This window comes from Canis lupus, chromosome 21 (assembly GCF_003254725.2).
Source record: "Canis lupus dingo isolate Sandy chromosome 21, ASM325472v2, whole genome shotgun sequence".
In the NCBI taxonomy this organism is placed as follows: domain Eukaryota; kingdom Metazoa; phylum Chordata; class Mammalia; order Carnivora; family Canidae; genus Canis; species Canis lupus.
This window is the reverse complement of record NC_064263.1, coordinates 27,476,500-27,497,254: the sequence shown is the minus strand read 5'-3', so window position 1 is coordinate 27,497,254 and position 20,755 is coordinate 27,476,500. Positions and strand designations below refer to the sequence as shown.

General features: G+C 46.4%; 2 protein-coding genes across 2 annotated transcripts in view; both read left to right on the top strand.

The window, feature by feature from the left end:
* Positions 1-20,755, top strand: part of LOC112667492 (olfactory receptor 51F1) — a 133,820-nt gene that overhangs the window by 27,404 nt on the left and 85,661 nt on the right. The window lies entirely within an intron of this gene.
* On the top strand, positions 4,922-11,404 carry LOC118351758 (putative protein FAM90A24P). The gene is made up of 6 exons (XM_035703673.2): positions 4,922-5,009; positions 7,328-7,527; positions 8,603-8,779; positions 9,258-9,460; positions 9,912-10,020; positions 10,676-11,404. Exons 1-6 carry the CDS (start codon positions 4,922-4,924, stop codon positions 11,402-11,404), a joined length of 1,506 nt encoding a protein of 501 aa, XP_035559566.2.

Below are 20,755 nucleotides of genomic sequence, written 5' to 3'. Positions count from 1 at the left end.
CTTGAATTTAAGAATAGAATGTATATATGTGTGTGTGCATTTTATTTATATAAATAACTAAAATAGATTTGATTCAAGTTTTCTCAATAATAGAATACTTATCCATGACTAGATAGCTCTCCTAACTAAAAAGAAAATTTCTCTGAATATTTATGTGTGACAATGTAATTCATTATCTCTATAGAATGTGAGAATTGAGAGGACAAATGTTACAAATCCAGGAAAACATGCAGATCTTAAGCAACTTGACATCTAAATTTCCAACCTTCTTGTTGGCTGGCATTCCTGGCCTAGAATGTGTCCATGTGTGGATCTCTATCCCCTTCTGCTGTCTCTATACCATTGCCCTCTCTGGAATAAGCATGATCCTATTTGTCATCATTACCCAGAAGAGTTTCCAAGAGCCCATGCACTATTTTCTTTTTTTCTTTTTCTTTTTTCTTTTCTTTTTTTTTTTTTTTTTTGGCGTTTTGAACAAAGCATTTTATTTTTTTTAATAAATTTATTTTGTATCGGTGTTCAATTTGCCAACATACAGAATAACACCCAGTGCTCATCCCGTCAAGTGCCCCCCTCAGTGCCTGCCATCCAGTCACCCCCACCCCCTGCCCACCTCCACTTCCACCAACCCTTGTTCGTTTCCCAGAGTTAGGAGTCTTCCATGTTCTGTCTCCCTTTCTGATATTTCCTACTTATTTTCCTCCTTTCCCCTTTATTCCCTTTCACTATTTTTTATATTCCTAAATCAATGAGACCATATGTTTGTCCTTCTCCAATTGACTTATTTCACTCAGCATAATACCCTCCAGTTCCATCCATGTTGAAGCAAATGATGGGTATTTGTCGTTTCTAATGGCTGAGTAATATTCAATTGTATACATAAACCACATCTTCTTTATCTATTCATCTTTCGATGGACACCGAGGTTCCTTCCACAGTTTGGCTATCGTGGCCATTGCTGCTAGAAACATCGGGGTGCAGGTGTCCCGGCGTTTCATTGCATCTGCATCTATGGGGTAAATCCCCAGCAGTGCAATTGCTGGGTCGTAGGGCAGGTCTATTTTTAACTATTTGAGGAACCTCCACACAGTTTTCCAGAGTGGCTGCACCACTTCACACTCCCACCAACAGTGCAAAAGGGTTCGCCTTTCTCCACATCCTCTCCAACATTTGTGGTTTCCTGCCTTGTTAATTTTCCCCATTCTCACTGGTGTGAGGTGGTATCTCATTGTGGTTTTGATTTGTATTTCCTAATGGCCAGTGATGTGGAGCATTTTCTCATGTGCTTGTTGGCCATGTGTATGTCTTCCTCTGTGAGATTTTTGTTTAAGTCTTTTGCCCATTTCTTGATTGGATTGTTGGTTTCTTTGCTGTTAAGTTGAATAACTTCTTTATAGATCTTGGAAACTAGCCCTTTATCTGATACGTCATTTGCAAATATCTTCTCCCATTCTGTAGGTTGTCTTTTAGTTTTGTTGACTGTATCCTTTGCTGTGCAAAAGCTTCTAATCTTGATTAAGTCCCAATAGTTCATGTTTGCTTTTGTTTCTTTTGCTTTTGTGGATGTATCTTGCAAGAAGTTACTGTGGCCGAGTTCAAAAAGGGTGCTGCCTGTGTTCTCCTCTAGAATTTTGATGGAATCTTGTCTCACATTTAGATCTTTCATCCATTTTGAGTTTATCTTTGTGTATGGTGAAAGAGAGTGGTCTAGTTTCATTCTTCTGCATGTGGATGTCCAATTTTCCCAGCATCATTTATTAAAGAGACTGTCTTTCTTCCAGTGGATAGTCTTTTCTCCTTTGTCGAATATCAGTTGACCATAAAGTTGAGGGTCCATTTCTGGATTCTGGATTCTGTTCCATTACCTGTGGAGTGAGGCCTCAGGAGAGAGCACAAGGGATCCCACTGTGAACCTTGCTGAGTCGGAGGGAGCACGGGAAGAGACCTCAAGGCAACAAACCACATTAGACCAGGGGAGATGCCTCCAAGAACGCAACCGACCTAAGCCTGAACTTCATGTCAGGAGAAGAGAAATTGCTCTTCCTGAGAATGCAGTCATCCTTCAACACTCCAAATACAGACATGAGATGCCCAAGAATCATCCTCAGCAAACCATGGACCTGCTCCACACTGCAGCTGGGATGATCCCACCTCACGTGGCCGGGGACGTGGCCAAAGTCCCGCATGTGCCAGGGAGAGCCAGACCAACAAAGAGGACGAGCAAGAAGGGACAGAGGTCTGGGGAAGCAGTGCAGGGATGGGTCTACTAACTTTGTTGCACATGGGCGCGTGCGCACACACACACACACACACACACACGGTGTCACTCACTCACCAAACCCGAACACAGTCCCACACTGGAAATATTTGGTGTTGTGTGAAATGTGTGTTCTGTATGTATGGAAGAACCATCTATCTGGGTGTGTTCCTGGGCTATGGCCTTCGACTGAAACTAGAGGACACTGACTTTTAAAGCGGGTTCATTGTCATGATCTTATATTGGAATAGTGTGGATTCATATGGGGTCTATCCAGGAACCGGCCTCTCCTTCAGCCTTGGGGAGAGTAGGGGCAACTTGCAGGTGAGAGGTCAGTGAGCAGTCAGGATTGAGAGTGGATATGATGCTGAGGACCTGGATTTGAAGTATATTCGACCCTCTCGTCATGCTCCGCACTTCCCATTGCTTATCTTCTATTTATATCAAAAGAATATTTGCCTGAACAGAAGCATGCGTGGGGCCTTGCCAGCGATGTGTTTTGGTCATTGCTTGGAAATGGTAAGAAAGGAATTAAATGCTTATTTTGGGGAGATAACTGCATCCAGCCTGATTGAATCTCATTGAATGTATTATGTTCCCTTCACTATCTCCTACATTAAGACGGCAGAGAAGGAAACTGACAGGGACTCTTATTCCAAGGGGAAATGCCCAGCCTCCCACTGAACATAAGTTCTATGAATATTTTGCTACCGTCTGCTATGTGGCACCTCCTGCCACAGAAGAAGTGGACTCTGGATTTCAGACCAGTTCAAATTCACATTTGGACCTGGGTTGATACCTCAGAAAAACAGTGCCAAGTTCACGAATCTAGCAAAATGGTTTTTGAGGTCAGGATATAGGTGCTCTGTGTTATCATTCTATTCTTACAGAAGTAATTGACAAATTGATTGTAGAATGAAAATTATCGCATGATAACCAAAAGCTTCTGAGTGTGACCATAGATGTGCAGTTGTGTGACATCTCATCATAATGTATGTTCACTCTGTATTTAAACTTGGACATGCCACCCTTAATGGAAAGTAAGGGACAATAGGAACTGTGCAGAAGAAATCACACTTTTTTGTAGATTTTCATGTAACAGAGGCAGATTAGAGATAGAAAGTGTCAAGGTTTCTTTCATGTCTGGGAATTTTTTTTTTTTTTTTACAAATACAGTTTATCGTGTCATAAAGAGTGAGGGAACCTCTGTGTATGTGTTTGCTAGATTTTCCTAAGAAGACCTGTAGGTATCCTCGTCCTCTGAAGACTGTCATAGGGAATGAGACAGCTCATGGACTGGGAGACTTGTCTTTCACAGAAGAGGACCCTCAGGAGGAGTCTGTTGGAATAAGGATATGTCCCCCTCCTGGACTGATATGGTGAACCAGCAATTCCTCCGCTGAACTAGTTGGAAATGGTCAAGTCCACAATGTGCTACGTGTTATGCTTTTGGGCGCCTACACATATACTCCCCCCACTACACAGACACTGCAGTTTTTCGTTAGGTATATATATGGGAATCTCAAAGGGTGCTTACCAATCCAGAATGTCAAGTTTGTCTTACTGAAATACATTTTCTAAAAAATGTAGGTAAATCATCCTGGCAATTTGTACATTGGTTGTAAACAGAAGTAAACAAGTTAATCTGAAACTGTTTTACAAATGTCTGAATTTCTGATTTAGAAAAAGATCCCATCCAGAGATCTGCAAATTATACCATGTTTTCTCCTAGAAGACATTTTCTGTACTTGTTGATATTATTTTTCTGAAATTGTTATGGGGAATATTGCATCTGCTTTGTTCATTTTTGATCTAAAATGTTATTAGGCAGTTGTGTGTTTTTTTTATTCTTAATAGAAGACTGCAACATATGATTTGGTGTGCATGCTTTTACTCCCCAGTATTTCAGATATTTGAAATAATTATTTTATTTCCAGGCCGGCTCCTCACAGAGGCTTCTTTGCCTGTTTACCCTGAGTGGAATTCCTGCAGCCACATCTAGGTCACCAGCAACCTAAATTCATATCCTCCCTCTATGGGAATGTCTCACTCCTACTCACTGGATTAATATAGGGGAAGCGCCAGGAGCCATTTAAGAGGACATGCAATGGGACATGGGCACATTATTCTTCAGGGTCTCTTCAGTTATGAGGGCTCTGACCAGGAAGAAGTGTGTGTGAAAAATTAGGTGGGGGGAGTAGATTTGAACCAGGAGCACACCATCTCTGGCCAAGGCTAGTAGAGACACCTGGGAGGGATGACCAGGAGATGGTTGGGTAGCACATTGTGGGGACTGTGGAGGCTGGACAGTCAGCAGATGAATTCTCTGGGTAGGTGTCTGGAGGTCAATGCTCATCCTGTCCAGGTATCCATTAGTCACTTAAGGGGTTTCACTCTATATCAAGATCTATTAGTCAGGAGGACAGACCGAAGAATCTGCATAGCCTCCCACAGAACAGATTCCCCAGTCCTTTCCAGGGAACCCGGAATTGCCAATCCTGGATGCAGTTCTAGGGAGACCTCCAACCTGTTTCCAGGTGACAATGAGTTGAGTCCTGGCTCCATCAACCTTTTGCAAGATGTCAGGCTGGAAATGTTTTCACAATAGGGATCTGGGCTGAAACTGGGATTTGGGGACAGCCCCAGGCTAGATTCCATGGCGGTATGTGGAGGCTTAATCTGGGAGGCCACATTGAATCAGTGGTCTGTGAGGTTGACAACGAGGGTAGGTTCCTGGCCATGGTGGGTGGATGTAAGCTGAAGGGATTACTTGACTTCCCTTCCTGAGCTTTTGTGTTGTCCAGCAGGAGAAAACAAAGTCAGGGCTTTTCACAGGAGATATCCTAGGGGGCATGTGTGTGTCGTAACAGGTTTGAGCTCATGCAGGAGACTTGTGGAAACAGCTTCTAGGGAGATTGCCTCCTCACATGGGGAATGCATTATCCCATTACCAACTGCTCTAATAGAAGATACCACAGATGGACCACATCTTACCTCTGCCTCTCCACTGTTGGTAATCAACCACAGTAAAGGCATGGAGATAGGAACAATCCATTCCACAGTTATATTATTAAAAGTGCTCATTTTACTGGGACAAGAAACCCAACCGAGTGGTGATAAGGAGACATAAAATACATTAGCCTCCTGTTACCAGAGGGCGAGATGAGGAGGTTTCAATAGAGTATTTTAGTTTCTTTAGCAGAAGCCATTGCATTCACTCTTCTGGCAGTGGACAGAGCTAATCCTGTCTTTAAAATTTTTAGTGATTGTGTGATACACAATTTGGAACCCTTATGGAAACAATACATTTTGTTGCATTCGGGATTGTTCCATTTGGAGACATCTAAGTAAACCAGTTCCATGTGGTGGCTCTAGCATGTTGGGTCTCACATGCCAGGGATCATACAGAAGCAAAGAATTGAAGGAAACATGGTACCTGAAGACTCCATAAACAAGGAAGGGAACTCAGGGAGAGAATGGAATTTTAAGAAATCCCACACAGAGTAAGAGCAAGGGAGTGAAGATACTCTGGTTCATAGACGTGAGACAGTAGTGGATAAGGAAAAGCCCCACTGTCAGGAAGGAATCCGATGCCAATTCCTTCCAATGTGGCTGCTTTGGCAGTTGAGGTGTTCTAGATAATGTCTGGTCAAGGGCCTTAGTGTCCTATGCTTCTTAACTGGAAATGAAAAATAATGTGAAACACGTTGGTCTCAGGAATGTGGGAGGCAGCTCAGCACCCAGCAGCATGGCTGCTGGGTAATCTCCTTGAGAATCTCTCTCCCTCTATTTTTCAGCCCCCACTCTCCTGCTACTCTGTGGTTTCTCTCTGGTCTCTTCTTGTCTCAAATCTATCTATCATCTAACTATCTATCTATCTATCTATCTATCTATCTATCTATCATCTATCTATCATCTATCATCTTAAACAAGAAACAAAAAATGAAACATGTTTGCATCTTTGCATCAAAGTTCCCACATCCAAGTCAATTAGATCTGTGGAGTCCAGTGTTACTCAGTAATGTGGAAAAAGGCACAAGCCTACAACGTACTCCAACTGAATCAAGAGAATATAAAGGATATTGGGGTGGAATTCCCTGAGGAACAGTTAAAATGAGGCATATAAACACTGCATTTAGGATATAGACTCTTGTAGGAAACGGAGTTCAAAGGAATGTTTCCCAAAAGCATAAAACCAGCCAGAGGATTTCTCTTGTGGTGGACCCAGGCCACACCTAGGCAGATACTGGTATTCATCAAAACCTTCATAATCTTTGTAGATTGAGATCATAGTTGAGAGAGATGGAAGTGCAGAAGCAAAGCATGGACACCATATACCCCAAATAATTGGTTACAGCCTCAAAGCCTCTGACTGGTGAGGAGAAGGCGTTCCCCTGGGATACCTGAGCTCCTTTGGGAAAGAGATCTTCCCTGTTCTAGAGCACTAACGTCTAACTCTCCTTCGCTCACTTGAAGTTACTCAAGAAGAAAAGGACATTCATAAAGGTATCCATTCAACATGGAAACTCGGATCAAATTCTGTTCAGAAAGGTGCAGGGGCTGTTAGGGAGGTTGAGAAAGACCTGAAGGTGCTGTCTGTTGAGGGAGGCAAGATGAGGAGGTGGGCTGGCCTGATAGGTCTCTATGAGAAAGGGACCACTCCCAAATCCCTTAATCCAATCAAGTGATTAGTGCCGATTGGAAGCTTTTGCTCTTTATGATATTTCAGTTTTTAACTGAAAGTTAATTGACAAAAAGGATATTACATTATGAATAACCTCAAAGTGTGACCCCATTCTTATTGCTATTAGCTCTAAATTGAGCAGAAGTGCTGGCAAAATACAAATAGTTCAGGAACCGTGAGTCCTGAGGTTAATTCCCACGCTGAAATATACCAATATAATTTCACTTGCAGAAATTTTGGTATCCACCAAATCCGCATGGACCTACATCTCCATTCACACCCAGACACACACACACACAGGCACACACACAGAGTCATAGAAATCTTTCTCATGAGGGCATCATTAGCTTCCTTGCAGCTGCTGATTGGCTCAAACCCTGCTGCAGCTAAGAGGATTAGATGGATGTCTTTCAAGTGGTTGAAACGTCACGTGACCTCGGAGCAGTATAAAAGTCAGGGAGCAACGGAAGTGGCCATTCCTCACCATCCCTCTCTCCCACGGGACACACCGTCTCCTGCAGTGGAGCCTGTCCAGGACCTTTCCCAGCATCTCCTGACAGGCGTGAGGACCACAGTTGCACTTCAGGTGAGTTTTCGGACCACTGGTCCTACCTTTCCTGAGCGAATAATGGGACAGTGAGGAAATGGTGGAGGGATTGGCCTTTCCTCCATGGGTTAAGGACTCTTTCTGGTCTAACATGTTCTAAGAGCAGGGACTGAGCCAAGGCATGGCTGTGAATGCCCAGGACACCCGGAGGTTCCAATGCCAATGGAATGGGGCCTCGAGTGTCACATTGGTGTGGGGTGGTAGACGAGCAGGGACAGAAGGCCTGTAAATGTCTCAGTGGGCACTGCAGACCTAGAGAAGACACAGGATCAGGGTGCCTGCGCAGCTCCATTGTTTCAGGGTCTGACTTGGGTCGGGTCATGATCTCAGGCTCTGGAGATGAATCCAGGCGCTCACTGGGTTTCCTGCCCAGGGAGTGTCTGCTTCTTCCTCTGTCCATACAACTCAGGTGATCACTCTCCCTTACACACACACACACACACACACACACACACTCTCTCTCTCTCTCTCTCCCATAAATAACTGACTTTTTTTTCAATAGAAGAATTACCTGGTTCGCAAGGTGAAAAGAAATTCATTTCCCAAAGTTTCGATGGCAGTTAATTAGGGGCACTGCCACGAACACATGGAATGGAAGTGCTCAGATGGGCAGCTTCCCATGGAGTAGAGGGGAATGTGTTTTCCCAGTGTATCTGGACTTAACTATGGCTTCCTCTGGCGTCCCAAGGGGCATTCAGATATGAGAGAGGGAAGCCCACTTTCCCGATGCTTTTGCCTTTTGCGTGCTCCATGGTGGATCCCACTGGGCCTCAATCGGGAGAGGTCTCGTCCCTGGTTTTGTTTCCACAGGGGATTTGGAGAGACTTAATGATAGTGTCAACAAGAGTCCCTGAGCCTCCAGGGTGGGCTTCCTCAGAGCGGGGATGTGGCTTGGCCAGGAGGGTGTAGACAGGAAGGAGGAAAGAGAAGAGACAGTGGGAATTGTGTGTTTGGCACAAATGTCCTGACACTCGCTAATGCCTCCTTGGTAAGACGGTACAGGGAGGAGGCCGATGTCATGGTGAATAGGACTCACTTGTTTCTTTTGCCTCAGGCTACCCGAAACCCATCCCCGAAGCAGACTGACTTGTCCCTCCAGGACGTGGGACTGATGGCGGCGCGTCACAGCCAGCTTGGGCCCAACAGACCCTTGAGAGCCCAGAAGGGCAAGAGGCCACAGACAGCAGGACTGGCCCTCAGAGTTCCCAGACCAGAGGAGGAGGATCCCAGGGTAAGTGTGGAGGCTGGCATGGGTTTTGAAGCAGGAGCTCTGCCAGGAGTCTTGAGACAGGCTAGGCTCCCAGAAGATCATGGCCCAGACTCAGTTGTCCAATGTGACATGGGCAGGAAATGCCCCAGGCTACACATTGGGACACTCAGAGGCTCTGAGCATCAGCCCCAGGGCACCATAAGATCAGATTCAGCCTTCAGATTAAGATTCCCGAATCTTAATCTTAATGATGCTTCCACCTGTCTTCAACCTGACACCTCCAATGCCTTCTCCCCTCCCCTCCCCTCCCCTCCCCTTTCCATGGGCTGTGGAGGAAGCATCCTGAGGTCTTCACTATGCTGGCACCTCACTAGCCAGATAGGATGTCCCCTGTCCTCAACCCATGTGCCACACCCTGAGGATGGCCTCCCATTGGTGTGCTTGGCAGGTTCACTGGCATTTGAATGGATGCACTGACTCCTCCCCCTTCCTCCCCCAGGTAAAGTGCAGGGACTGTGGGGCCTTTGGACACAAGGCATCAAGCACCAGATGCCCCATAAAACACTGGGGCGCAACCCTCATTCCCGTGGCCTTGGGCTCCAGGAGGCTGAAGGAGAACGTGGAGCCGTGGAGTCAGCGGGACCAGCGGCACCAGGCTGGGCTGTTGAACCAGGCTGAGAGGGAGAAAGTAGAGAGACGAAGGTGAGTAATGGGGCTTGCTGACCCGAATGCCAGGGATGAGACCGACAGACACCGTGTCTGTGCGCATGCACACTGTGTGCCCTGCAGCGTGCGGGCAGAGTCAGGAGAGGCGAGGCAGGCAGAGGAGCTCCCAGGCTAACAGGGACCACATTTGGCTGATGGTGCTGTCCTTGCTGACTTGGTGTGGGGTTTTGTGGCTGGAGCAGTGTGCCTGCACCAGTGAATGTATGGAGCTTGGCACAATACAAGGCAAACTCTCTCATAGGCTCTGAATGAGAGAAACTGCCTGGACGACCTGGTGGGCTCACTTTAGTCAGGGTGAGGGGCAGGCGTGGGCGTCAAATGGCGGAGTAGGGAAAAGACCATGTTGGCCCAAGCCCGGAGCTGGTGTCCAGCTGGAAGACAGGGAAGGGAGTTCCTTCTCCTTTCCATGCTTTGATTTCTTGTGCAGGCAAGAAGCCGAGCAGAGGAAGGCCCTGCTCCAGAGGTTCCCCAGGAGACCCCGAGAGGGGCAGAAGCGCACCTGGAAGGAAGGCACAGAATCTTGTGACTATGTGAGGGTGAGTGTGCGCTGCTTCCCGGCTGCTGTGCTCTGTGGGGCACTCGCTGGGCTCCATTGGCCTCCTGGGGGAGGGCGGGGCTCCACTTCCACTCTGACCAGGGGCAGTTGAGTGGCCCGGTCTTTGCACCCATTTTTCCCTTGGTGCCCATGATGTTGCCTTATGCCTTGAATGTGTGCGAACAGTGGGTTTGTTGACATGTGAAGGTCATTGGCGGACACTCCTGGAACACATGCCATCCTTAGAGAAGAACAAGCCGCTGTCCTTCCTGACACATTCCCCCACTGCCCATCCCTCCTCAGGAGCTGCCACTGTGACCCTCCAGCAGCAGGACTCCTATAGCCTCGTGAGCAGAGTGGATGGAAGAGCTGGTCCAATGGAGGAAGCATCGATGTGAGGCTAAAATTTGTGTGTTCCTCCCCGATGTCAAAAGTGCATCAGCAGCATCCAGTCATGCCTTTGTTCCGGACCAGCCCTGGAGCCGGATTCCCTACTTGTAGGTCAACAGATCCCATCTCTTTCTTTCCCTGTTCTGGGGGAGGGGGTGGTTCAGAAGGTCTTAGGCATTTGTTGGTTTCTTTCTTTCCTGAATGTTCCTTTTGCCTTGGTGCCGAGGCCACACTCATGGTGTCCCGTGTGTTCTCTTTTCCCACAGCGTCCACACATGCCGATGCCCGTCTACACCACCAGGAGGCCTTCTATCCCTGAGCCTTCCCTGATGACGGAGGCACGTACTGAGAACCCTGACGTGCGTGTCCGGTCCCATTCCACATCTCCTCTCAGTAGCCCTAAAGTCAGCCTCAGCCCACCTAGTGGACCTCCTGGTGTCCAGGAAATGCCGGTTGCTGACACACCTCAGCCGGCACGCCAACCCTGTGTCAGGGCTGATAGCCTGGTTGTGCAGCAGAGAGCCAAGAGGCCCTTCCCAGTCTCCCTCGAAGATCCCCAGGCTGGCACCAAGGTCCATGGGCTGGGACACACCCAGGCACCACCCAAGTATCCTGAGGAGAACACCTGTCCCGCTGTCAGCAACGCATTGGCAGACAATTCCCAAATGGCCCTCCAGACTCCAGGCAAGAACTGTGCCCAGATGCCCCTAGACAGGACCCAGAACCCCCGAAAGAAAGCGCGATGGAGCCCCACCCAGCACACCCCCAGGAGCATCCAGGGAGCCTACTTGGGGATTTCGGGGAGTCTATGTCCTCCAGGAAGCATATGTGCACGTGGATGCACAGCCGTGCCCCCGCAGACCCGGAAGACACCTGCCCTCCTGCCAAGCAGGGGCACCCGGCCCACACCTGCCACACCTCACCTGGAAACGCTGCAGCCGTGCACCGGTGTCCCCACGGCCGCCCTCTGTGCTGGCCCCCCACTCAGCCCCTGAGAATGGTCTTCACCAGATTGGACAGAAGCTGCTGGAGCTCCAGGTTCCTAGCAGCTCCCTCATTCCTTCCTCCCGAGAAGCCAGGCCCTGCTCAGGGCCTTCCTGCCACCCAGATGTCGGATGGAGCCTGTGACTATGTCCCCTGGAGTATCCTCCACGATGACCTACAGGTGTCCTCATCCTCAGAAGACACTGAGAGCGAATGAGCCAGCTCCTGGCCTCGGACACTTGTCCTCCACCCCACTGCACCCTGACGGGGTGTCTGTGGACCTGAGGACGTGGTCCACTCCTGGACTGGTGGGGATTCGGCACTTGCTCAGCCGCATTGCATGGAATATTTCAGGGCCACAGGGTCCTGCCTCTCATGTTTCTGGGGGCCGTGCTCAGATGCCCACCCCTCAACAGACACACTGTACTGTTCTTTAGGGAAATCCATGGGCTGTGGCAAAGGCTAGTCTTCCCTGTGGAATGTCAAGTTGTTCTTCTGGAAATACATTATCTGTGAAATGGAGGGAGATTTGAGTGAGCACTTGTCACTCCAATGGAAATAAAATCTAAGATGTTAAGCTCTCTTTGGTTTACGCATGTCTGCATTTGGGGATTCAGCATGGCGTACCCACTGTGTGCTCTGCAAATGGATGCCGTATTCTCTCCTGACATGAGTTTTTCTTGACTCTCTGGTGGTAGCTTTGTGGGATTTCTGATGGGCAATATTTCACCCATGTAGTTCATTTTTGTTCTTGAATGTTACCTTCGAGTCGTGTGTAGTGTTTTATTTCCCTTAATAAAATGTTAGCACCAATGAATAGTGTGCATGTCTTTCTTTTGATTTTGTTTTGTGGGGTTTTGTTGTTGTTATTGTTGTTGTTGTTGTTGTTGTTGATTTTCAGCATTTCTGAACCTCTCTATAGTTATTTTAATTCCTCCAGCCTTAATTACCTGAGAAGAGACAGCAGCATGTTATGACCAGTGGATTCTTAGACATCGAGGGTCTAGGGTACACCCAGCTCTCCTGCATGAAGAGCTGTATAGGGAACATTGATCCCCATGCATCCTGTGTGGGTGCCATGTGCACTGCAAGGGGCCAGGGTCACACGTTGGTCTATAAGGGGATGAGTTGGTGGTTTCCCTCTATGCATATTCTGGAACCCACTTCAATGTTGGATCATGATGACTCCTTTCTGAGGCCTCGGCATGGAGATTTTTCACCCTCAAGATGCTTTAGGAAGCAATGTTTGACAACTGGGTCCGTGTTGGTCCAACTAGCATGAGATACAGGCTACAGTTCTCTCTCTCTCTCTCTCTCTCTCTCTCTCTCTTCTCAGAAATCTCTGATGAGAACCCATGGAAACAAAACCATACCACACCAAGCCAAAGCAAACAAAGCCATAGTGGTGTTGAGAGGATTCCTTTCTCAGGAAGAGCAACTGACTGGTCTTTCCTCACTCCAGAGCACCTATTGAAGGGTGCTCTCTCTTTCTCTGCAGATGCCTGTAGCTGAAGGGTGGAGGAGCTCCTCGATGAGCACACTAGATTTTTAAGAGGCAGAGGACAGTACAGAAGCAGGTTTGGGATCCCTCTCCTGCTCCCAAGCCCTCCGTAACTCCCATCCATGCAGTCGTTATGTGACCAGGGTCAGAGTCTGGCCCCTTGAGCCTCAAGCCCCTGTCTCATCCCATTAATGCTGCCCTATTGCTATCTCATGGCCTCTGAGGAAAACCCAGCTTCCTGGCTCTTGATTTCTGGCCACTCGATGTATAGGTGGGGAAACAAACATTCCCTACCTTCTGGAAGCCTATGAAGATCCCAGAGGTCCAAGGGTAGAAAGGCCTATCCTCACAGGGGAATCTCAGGATTGGAGCTAATGAAGTAGCCTAAGGATTCTTGGACCCGCAGGTATACAGGGCACAGGGGTGAGGAGGCAGGCAGGCTTGAGCGAAGGGCCTTAATGCTGGGCTCTCCAGCAGATTTGGCACTTCATGGGCAGTTGAGGGGATTCCTTCCATGTGCCCAGGGAGATCAGTGAGAAAGGCTAGCTGAAGAAGTCCTGAGCAGGCCTGTTCTCCCCCTCTAGTCACCTCTCGTGTCTTTTGCTTCTCTGCCAACAAAAATCCAAACCGAACCAAACCAAACTAAAGCTATCTTCCCAAAGGAAAATCCACTCTCATCCAGATATGGAAGAAGAGTTAAATTCTGGACAAACTGGTATAGGGTATGGATATACCAGGAGTGTTCCCTCACTTGGAATCAAGCCAGGAGCATATTCTGGAGCAGAGACAGTAGGAGTGGTATTGGCCACAGTCCATCAGCATGGACTTCCAAAATTCTTAGAAAGACCACCTCCCAGATTATTCACTCAAATTCATGATGGGGATTGACAATGCGCAATGCAGTTTGACTCCATTTTTGCAAGTGGATGTGAGAAAACAGGCATCCCCTTCTGAAGCAGCTGAAATGATCCGACTTTGTGTACTTCTGATAGATTCACTTCCTAGCTGCCATGTACTAATGGGACCTGCTCCCTTGCCCGGAGTGGAGACCATCTTTTATCTCCTTTCCCTGATATCCCTTTCACTAATTTCTATATTCCCCCGTATGAATGAGACCATATAATGATTGTCTTTCAGAAGGAGAGAGGCAAAACTGCCTTCTAGTTGCCAATGAAAAATGGTCTCTCAAAGAGTCCACTGCAAATGTCCATGAATGATGGGCATCCAACTCTCTGGATGTCAAAGTAGCAATATGACCTGTCATCCACATGTGTATCCAAGGCATTCGACTTGACAAAACATCTCCAGGACCGAATCGAAGGGGTACCACAGAAAGGATGAGAGAAACCCAGGTAGATACTAGAAGATGGAGACATTTCCCAAAGGTGACATATGCAGGGATGGATGTCAGATAGAGGACAGAGGACAGAGAGATAGGGGGTAAAAGTATTCTTTTGGGGCCAGTGCATAGCCCTCCATCTGCACTGGCAATACCCTGGCCGTGTCTGAGTGCCAGGGCCCAGGAGAACCCGTGCTGTCTTTCCAGTGTGAAAGCTGGCAGGCTGGAGACCTGGGAACGACCATTGTGTCACTGCCAATGCTGTCCCACGGGGGCAGGGTTCTCATCCTGGGACATGGGTCAGCTGTGTGCTCCAGGAAGGTCATGGCTTGACTGGCTGAGGTCACTCCACCAAGGAGGACATTCTGCTCTGCTAAGTCCACGGAGGTCAGAGTTCATAGCATCTCAAACTGTCCATCGGACCCCCTGGTGGATTGTATAGGAAAAGAGGAAGGGATCCCTGGGTGGCGCAGCGGTTTGGCGCCTGCCTTTGGCCCAGGGCGCGATCCTGGAGACCGGGGATCGAATCCCATGTCGGGCTCCCGGTGCATGGAGCCTGCTTCTCCCTCTGCCTGTGTCTCTGCCTCATTCTCTCTCTCTCTCTCTCTGTGACTATCACAAATAAATAAAAATTAAAAAAAAAAAAAAGAAAAGAGGAAATCCCCATGGACCCTTGAATTGAGGAGGAAACAGGTCCAACCTTGGTGCATGCAAATTGGCCAGTGGACTTTTCATTTGATACTTCCCTATTCTGTTTTTAGCCTTTATTTTTCAGCAGATGACTATTTTATTTGTTCAAATTGAAGCTGATTTAGTTCATAAAAATATAACTCATGATCCCGCTCCAGATTCTTGTATTCCCCACCTAATTGTCAGCTGAGTCTGTTGTATTACAAAAAATGTTCAGGCCCAACACTCCCAAAAAATCCCTTGTAAAACCTATTGCCCATCATTTTGGAGATGAATTGACCTGACACTATAGATCAGTATTCTTTGTCTAGTCCCATTCATGATCAGTGTCTCCATGATTGAACTGTTTTTTTTTCTTTTTTTAATAATAAATTTATTTTTTATTGGTGTTCAATTTGCAAACTTACAGAATAACACCCAGTGCTCATCCCGTCAAGTGCCCCCCTCAGTGCCCGTCACCCTTTCACCCCCACCCCCGCCCTCCTCCCTTTCCACCACCCCTAGTTTGTTTCCCAGTGTTAGGAGTCTTTATGTTCTGTCTCCCTTTCTGATATTTCCCACACACTTCTTCTCCCTTCCCTTCTATTCCCTTTCACTATTATTTATATTCCCCAAATGAATGAGACCATATAATGTTTGTCCTTCTCTGACTGACTTACTTCACTCAGCATAATACCCTCCAGTTCCTTAATTATATTTATTGGTGTTCATTTTTATTGTTTAGAAATGCTACTGCTTTTTGCATGTCAATTCTACAGGTTGCAATTTGAAAAGAAAAAGTTTCTTTAGCAGTCTGTGTGTATTTGTACCCTTTAGGGTCTTCTATATATATGATCAAGTGACTTGTGCAGAGAGATAATTTTACTTCTTTTCAGATTTTGATGCTTTTTCTTGATTAATTGCTCAGAGAAGTACTTCCACTACTAAGTGAAATAGAAGTAATGAACTCTGACCTCTTTGCTTTGTACCTTAAAAAAAGAAAACCTTCCAGTTTCTCAACATTGAGTCTGATGTTAGCTGTAGGTTTTCCCATATGATTAATATGCTGAAGAAATTTCCTTTTATTAGTAGTTTATCGATGGCTTTTGTTAAGAAAGCAGGTGAACCTTATAGATGCTTTTTCTGCATCAATTAAGATCTCTGTTTATTGTTATTTTTCTCATGCACTCTACTACTTTGATTGCTTTGCCTATGTTGAAGAATACTTACATTTGAGTAATAGAATCCTGGTCGGCCATGGTGGTGTATAATCCTTTCCATATGCTTTTGAATTAATTGTGCTTGTACTTTGTTGAAGATTTCTACATCAATGTTTATAAGGCATCTTGGTCTATACTTTCTTTTCTCGTAGCATCTCTGTTAGGCTTTGGTATCAGAGTACTGCTAGCCTTACACAATGAGTTAGGAAGTATTCCCTACATTTCAAACTTTGAAATTTTTTGAGAAGTACTGTTGTTAATTCTCCTTTAAATGTTTGGTAGAATTCACAAGTGGAGCCACCTTGTTTAGGACTTTCCTTTGTTGGGGATTTTTGATTACCAAATCAATCTCTCTCTCTCTCTTTTTTTTTAGTTGGAAGTGCACCTTTTGAATTTTTTTACATATATATTTTTTTAATTGGAGTTCTATTTGCCAGCATATAGTATAACACCCAGTGCTCATCTCATCAAGTGTCCCCCTTAGTGCCTGCCACCCAGTCACCCAATCCCCTTGCCCACCTCCCCTTGCACTACACCTTGTTTGTTTCCCAGAGTTAGGAGATTCTCATGTTCTATCACCCTCTCTGATATTTCCCACTCATTTTCTCTCCTTTCCCCTATAGTCCCTTTCACTAATTTCTATATTCCCCCGTATGAATGAGACCATATAATGATTGTCTTTCTCCGATTGACTTACTTCACTCAGCATAATACCCTCCAGTTCCATCCACATTAAAGCAAATGGTGGGTATTTGTCATTTTAATTTGTAATGGTTGAGTAATAGTCCATTGTATATATAGACCACAGCTTCTTGATCCATTCATCTATGATGAACACCGAGGCTCCTTCCAGTTTGGCTCTTGTGGACATGGCTGCTAGAAACATCGGGGTGCAGGTGTCCCAGCGTTTCACTGCATCTGTATCTTTGGGGTAAATCCCCAACAGTGCAATTGCTGGGTCGTAGGGCAGGTCTATTTTTAACTCTTTGAGGAACCTCCACACAGTTTTCCAGAGTGGCTGCACCAGTTCATATTCCCACCAACCGTGTGAGAGTGTTCCCTTTTCTCCGCATCCTCTCCAACATTTGTTGTTTCCTGCCTTGTTAATTTTCCCCATTGTCACTGGTATGAGGTGGTATCTCATTGTGGTTTTGATTTGTATTTCCCTGATGGCAAGTGATGCAGAGCATTTTCTCATGTGCATGTTGGCCAGGTCTATGTCTTCCTCTGCGAGATTTGTCTTCATGTCTTTTTCCCAACTTCTTGCAAGGTACATCCACAAAGGCAAAAGAAAAAAGCAAAAATGAACTATTGGGACTTCATCAAGATAAGAAGCCTTTGCACAGCAAAGGATACAGTCAACAAAACTAAAAGACAACCTACGGAATGGGAGAAGATATTTGCAAATGACCTATCAGATAAAGGGCTAGTTTCCAAGATCTATAAAGAACTTATTAAACTCAACACCAAAGAAACAAACAATCCAATCTTTTCTCTTTTTTATTTTTTATTTTTTGCAAAGCAGCATAACAACATCTGATTGTAGGATTTGCCTGAGGTTGTGATCACAGCTGTAAACATTTGCACATCAGGAAGAAAAACAGAAGGAGATGGGTTCTTCTAACAAGGAAAAAAAAGTAGAGTTCTAGAGGTCATTCTGCCTGCATTTCTCCCTCGACAAAGAGCTTAGCTGACTGCAATCTTACTTTCTTCGAGGAAGTGAGGGAATTGGTGTTTGGGGATGCTGTGGGCAGCACCTAGTTTTTCCACTTCAGCACTGAAGGCATACTGGGAGCCATCCATCTCGGAGATAGGGGTGTTGTTCACAATGGAGCTGGCCCCCAGGGAGACTGGGAGGGTAGGAATCCTCCCACTCTGGATCACAGAGCTCTCAATGGACTTCATGGCCAGACCTCCATTGAGCATGGTGGTGTACTGGTTCCACAGGACAGGGTCCATGTTCCCCGAAGGGGCCAGGGTATCCTTTGGAAACATCTCAGGGATTCTCTTTCCATCAGCTCCTAACAGAGCCATGGTGTTCTCACTGGCCAGCTCCTCCCATGGCGAGCCGAGCTATTGTCTGCCCCATGCATCATATAGTGGGCCTTCAAGTTGCCCTTGGTGGTAACGGCTCGCCCACATATGTCACACACGAAAGGCTTCTCCCCAGTGTGAGTCCGCTCGTGAATGTGAAGAGCGCTCGCCGAGGAGCAATTCTTCCTCCCACACTGTGTGCAGCCGTGTTGTTTGGCCTGTCGGCGTGGCCGGGCCGCTGGCAAAGCTGTCACACCTGGGGACATGGCCGCGGGTCCAACAAACGCACCAGGGACTTGGACTTTGACATAGGTTGGCTGGGCTTGAGGAAATGTTGCTGGCAGACTGCTCCGACCTTCCATCTCTGTGCGGCTGTCCTCGGAGCTGTCTGCTTTGCCCCCAGCATCAGGAGGCCTGGACTTGACGCTCTCTGCCTGGCTATTGGCAGGCGTCAGGGCCTGGAAGGACGCGGTCACCAGCACATCTGGACTTTGACTCTGGTACTCCTGGTCCCCTATCACTGAGGACGACGAGGCGTTGGTCAAGCCGTGGCTCTCCACCGAACCGTTTTCTCTGCTGCTCTGTCGCTGCAGGACAAGAGGAGCAGGACCCTTTTTCCGGGACGTATGAATGTGTATTCAATTGCGTTTGGATGTAAAGTTCTGTAAATATCTGTGAAATCCATCCGGTCCAGTGTATCTTAAAGCTCTTGTTTCTTTAGAGATGTTGTTCTTAGAAGACCTGTCGATTGTAGAAAGTGCTATATTGAAGTCACCAAGTATAAGTGTGTTATTATCTAAGTACGTCTTAACTTTGGTTATTAATTGATTGATATACTTGGCGGCTCCCGCATTCGGGGCATAAATATTCATGATTGTTAGGTCCTCTTGTTGGATAGATCCTTTAAGTATGATATAATGTCCCTCTTCATCTCTTACTACAGTCTTTGAGAAAAACTTTATCTGATATAAGGATGGCTACCCCTGCTTTCTTTTGAGGACCATTTGAAAGGTACATGGTTCTCCAACCCTTTATTTTCACGCTGGAGGTGTCTTTATGTCTAAAATGAGTCTCTTGTAGACAGCAAATAGATGGGTCTTTTTTTCTTATCCAGTCTGAAACCCTGCGCCTTTTGATGGGGTCATTAAGCCCATTCACGTTCAGAGTTACTATTGAAAGATATGAATTTAGGGTCATCATGATACCTCTTCAGTCCTTGTTTTTGTGGATTGTTTCCTAGGACTTCCTCTTTCTTTTACAGGGTCCCCCTTAATATTTCTGGCAGAGCCAGCTTGGTGGTCACATATTCTTTCAGTTTCTGCCTATCTTGGAAGCTCTTTATCTCTCCTTCTATTCTATTCTGAATGAGAGCCTTGCTGGATAAAGTATTCTGGGCTGCAGGTTCTTCTCATTTAGGACCCTGAATATATCCTGCTGCCCCTTGCTCACCTGCCAGGTCTCTGTGGAGAGGTCTGCTCTTGTCCTAATGCTTCTCCCCTTAAAAGTTTGTGATTTCTTATCTTTCACTGCTTTTAGGATCTTCTCTTTATCTTTGGAATTTGCAAGCTTCACTATTAAAATTCGAGGTATGAGTAGTTTTTATTTATTTAAGGTGGGGGGGGATCTCTAAATCTCCGGAACTGAATGCCTGTTTTCCTTCCCATGTTAGGGAAGTTCTCAGCTATGATTTGTTCAAATACAGTTTCTGGACCTCTGTCCCTTTCGGCGCCCTTGGGAACACCAATTAAGTGTAGATTTTTCCTTCTGAGGCTGTCATTTATTTCCCTTAACCTGTCATCATGGTCTTTTAATAGTTTTCTGTTTTTTCCTCAGTTTCTGTCCTTGCCATCAACTTGTCTTCTGTGTCACTCACTTGTTCTTCTAACTCGTCAACCCTTGTCATTTGGACCTCAAGTTTGGATTGCATCTCAGTTAATTGATTTTTAATTTCAGCCTGATTAGATCTAAATTCTGCAGTCATGAAGTCTCTTGAATCCTTTATGCTTTTTTTCTAGAGCCACCAGTAGCTTTATAATTGTGCTTCTGTATTGGCTTTCTGACATTGAATTGTAATCCAAATTTTGTAACTCTGTGGGAGAGAGGACTGTTTCTGATTCTTTCTTTTGAGGTGAAGTTTTCCTTCTAGTCATTTTGCTCAGTGTGGAGTGGCCAAAAACAAGTTGTACTGGAAAAAGAAGAAAAAGAGAAAAAAAAAAGTTGAAATAAAAAAGAATAAAAACGGGGGTGGGGAAACAACAGAAACAAACAGAAAAGAAAAAACAAAGGGGAGTATCCTCTGATCCTATATACTCTAAATCCCTTGACTTCCCCTGGAATTTTGCAGTCCCGCTTCATCAATAACTTGCTTTTCCCCTGACCTTCCTGCTGGTCTTCTGGGGGAGGGCCCTGCTGTGCTGATTCTCAGGTGTGTGCACCTGGGGGAGCTGCCCAGCCCTCTGCCAGTTGTACAGCTCAGTGGGAGTTGTTTATCCAGTGAGGTCCCTGCTCAGTCCCAGGTGCAGGGTGACACCAGGAGGGACAACAACAGTGGCGGCAGCCAGCTGTCCAGCCCTGGAGTCAGCTCCCACAGTAACTACCA

What these genes read in the sequence shown, in the direction of transcription:
- LOC118351758 (XM_035703673.2), top strand. Translation starts at nt 4,922, where the DNA reads ATGTGGAGGCTTAATCTGGGAGGCCACATTGAATCAGTGGTCTGTGAG. An exon ending in CCTGGCCATGGTGGGTGGAT is followed by an intron (nt 5,010 to 7,327) that starts GTAAGCTGAAGG and finishes ACCCTGCTGCAG; the next exon opens with CTAAGAGGATTAGATGGATG. An exon ending in GAGAAAGTAGAGAGACGAAG is followed by an intron (nt 9,461 to 9,911) that starts GTGAGTAATGGG and finishes TTTCTTGTGCAG; the next exon opens with GCAAGAAGCCGAGCAGAGGA.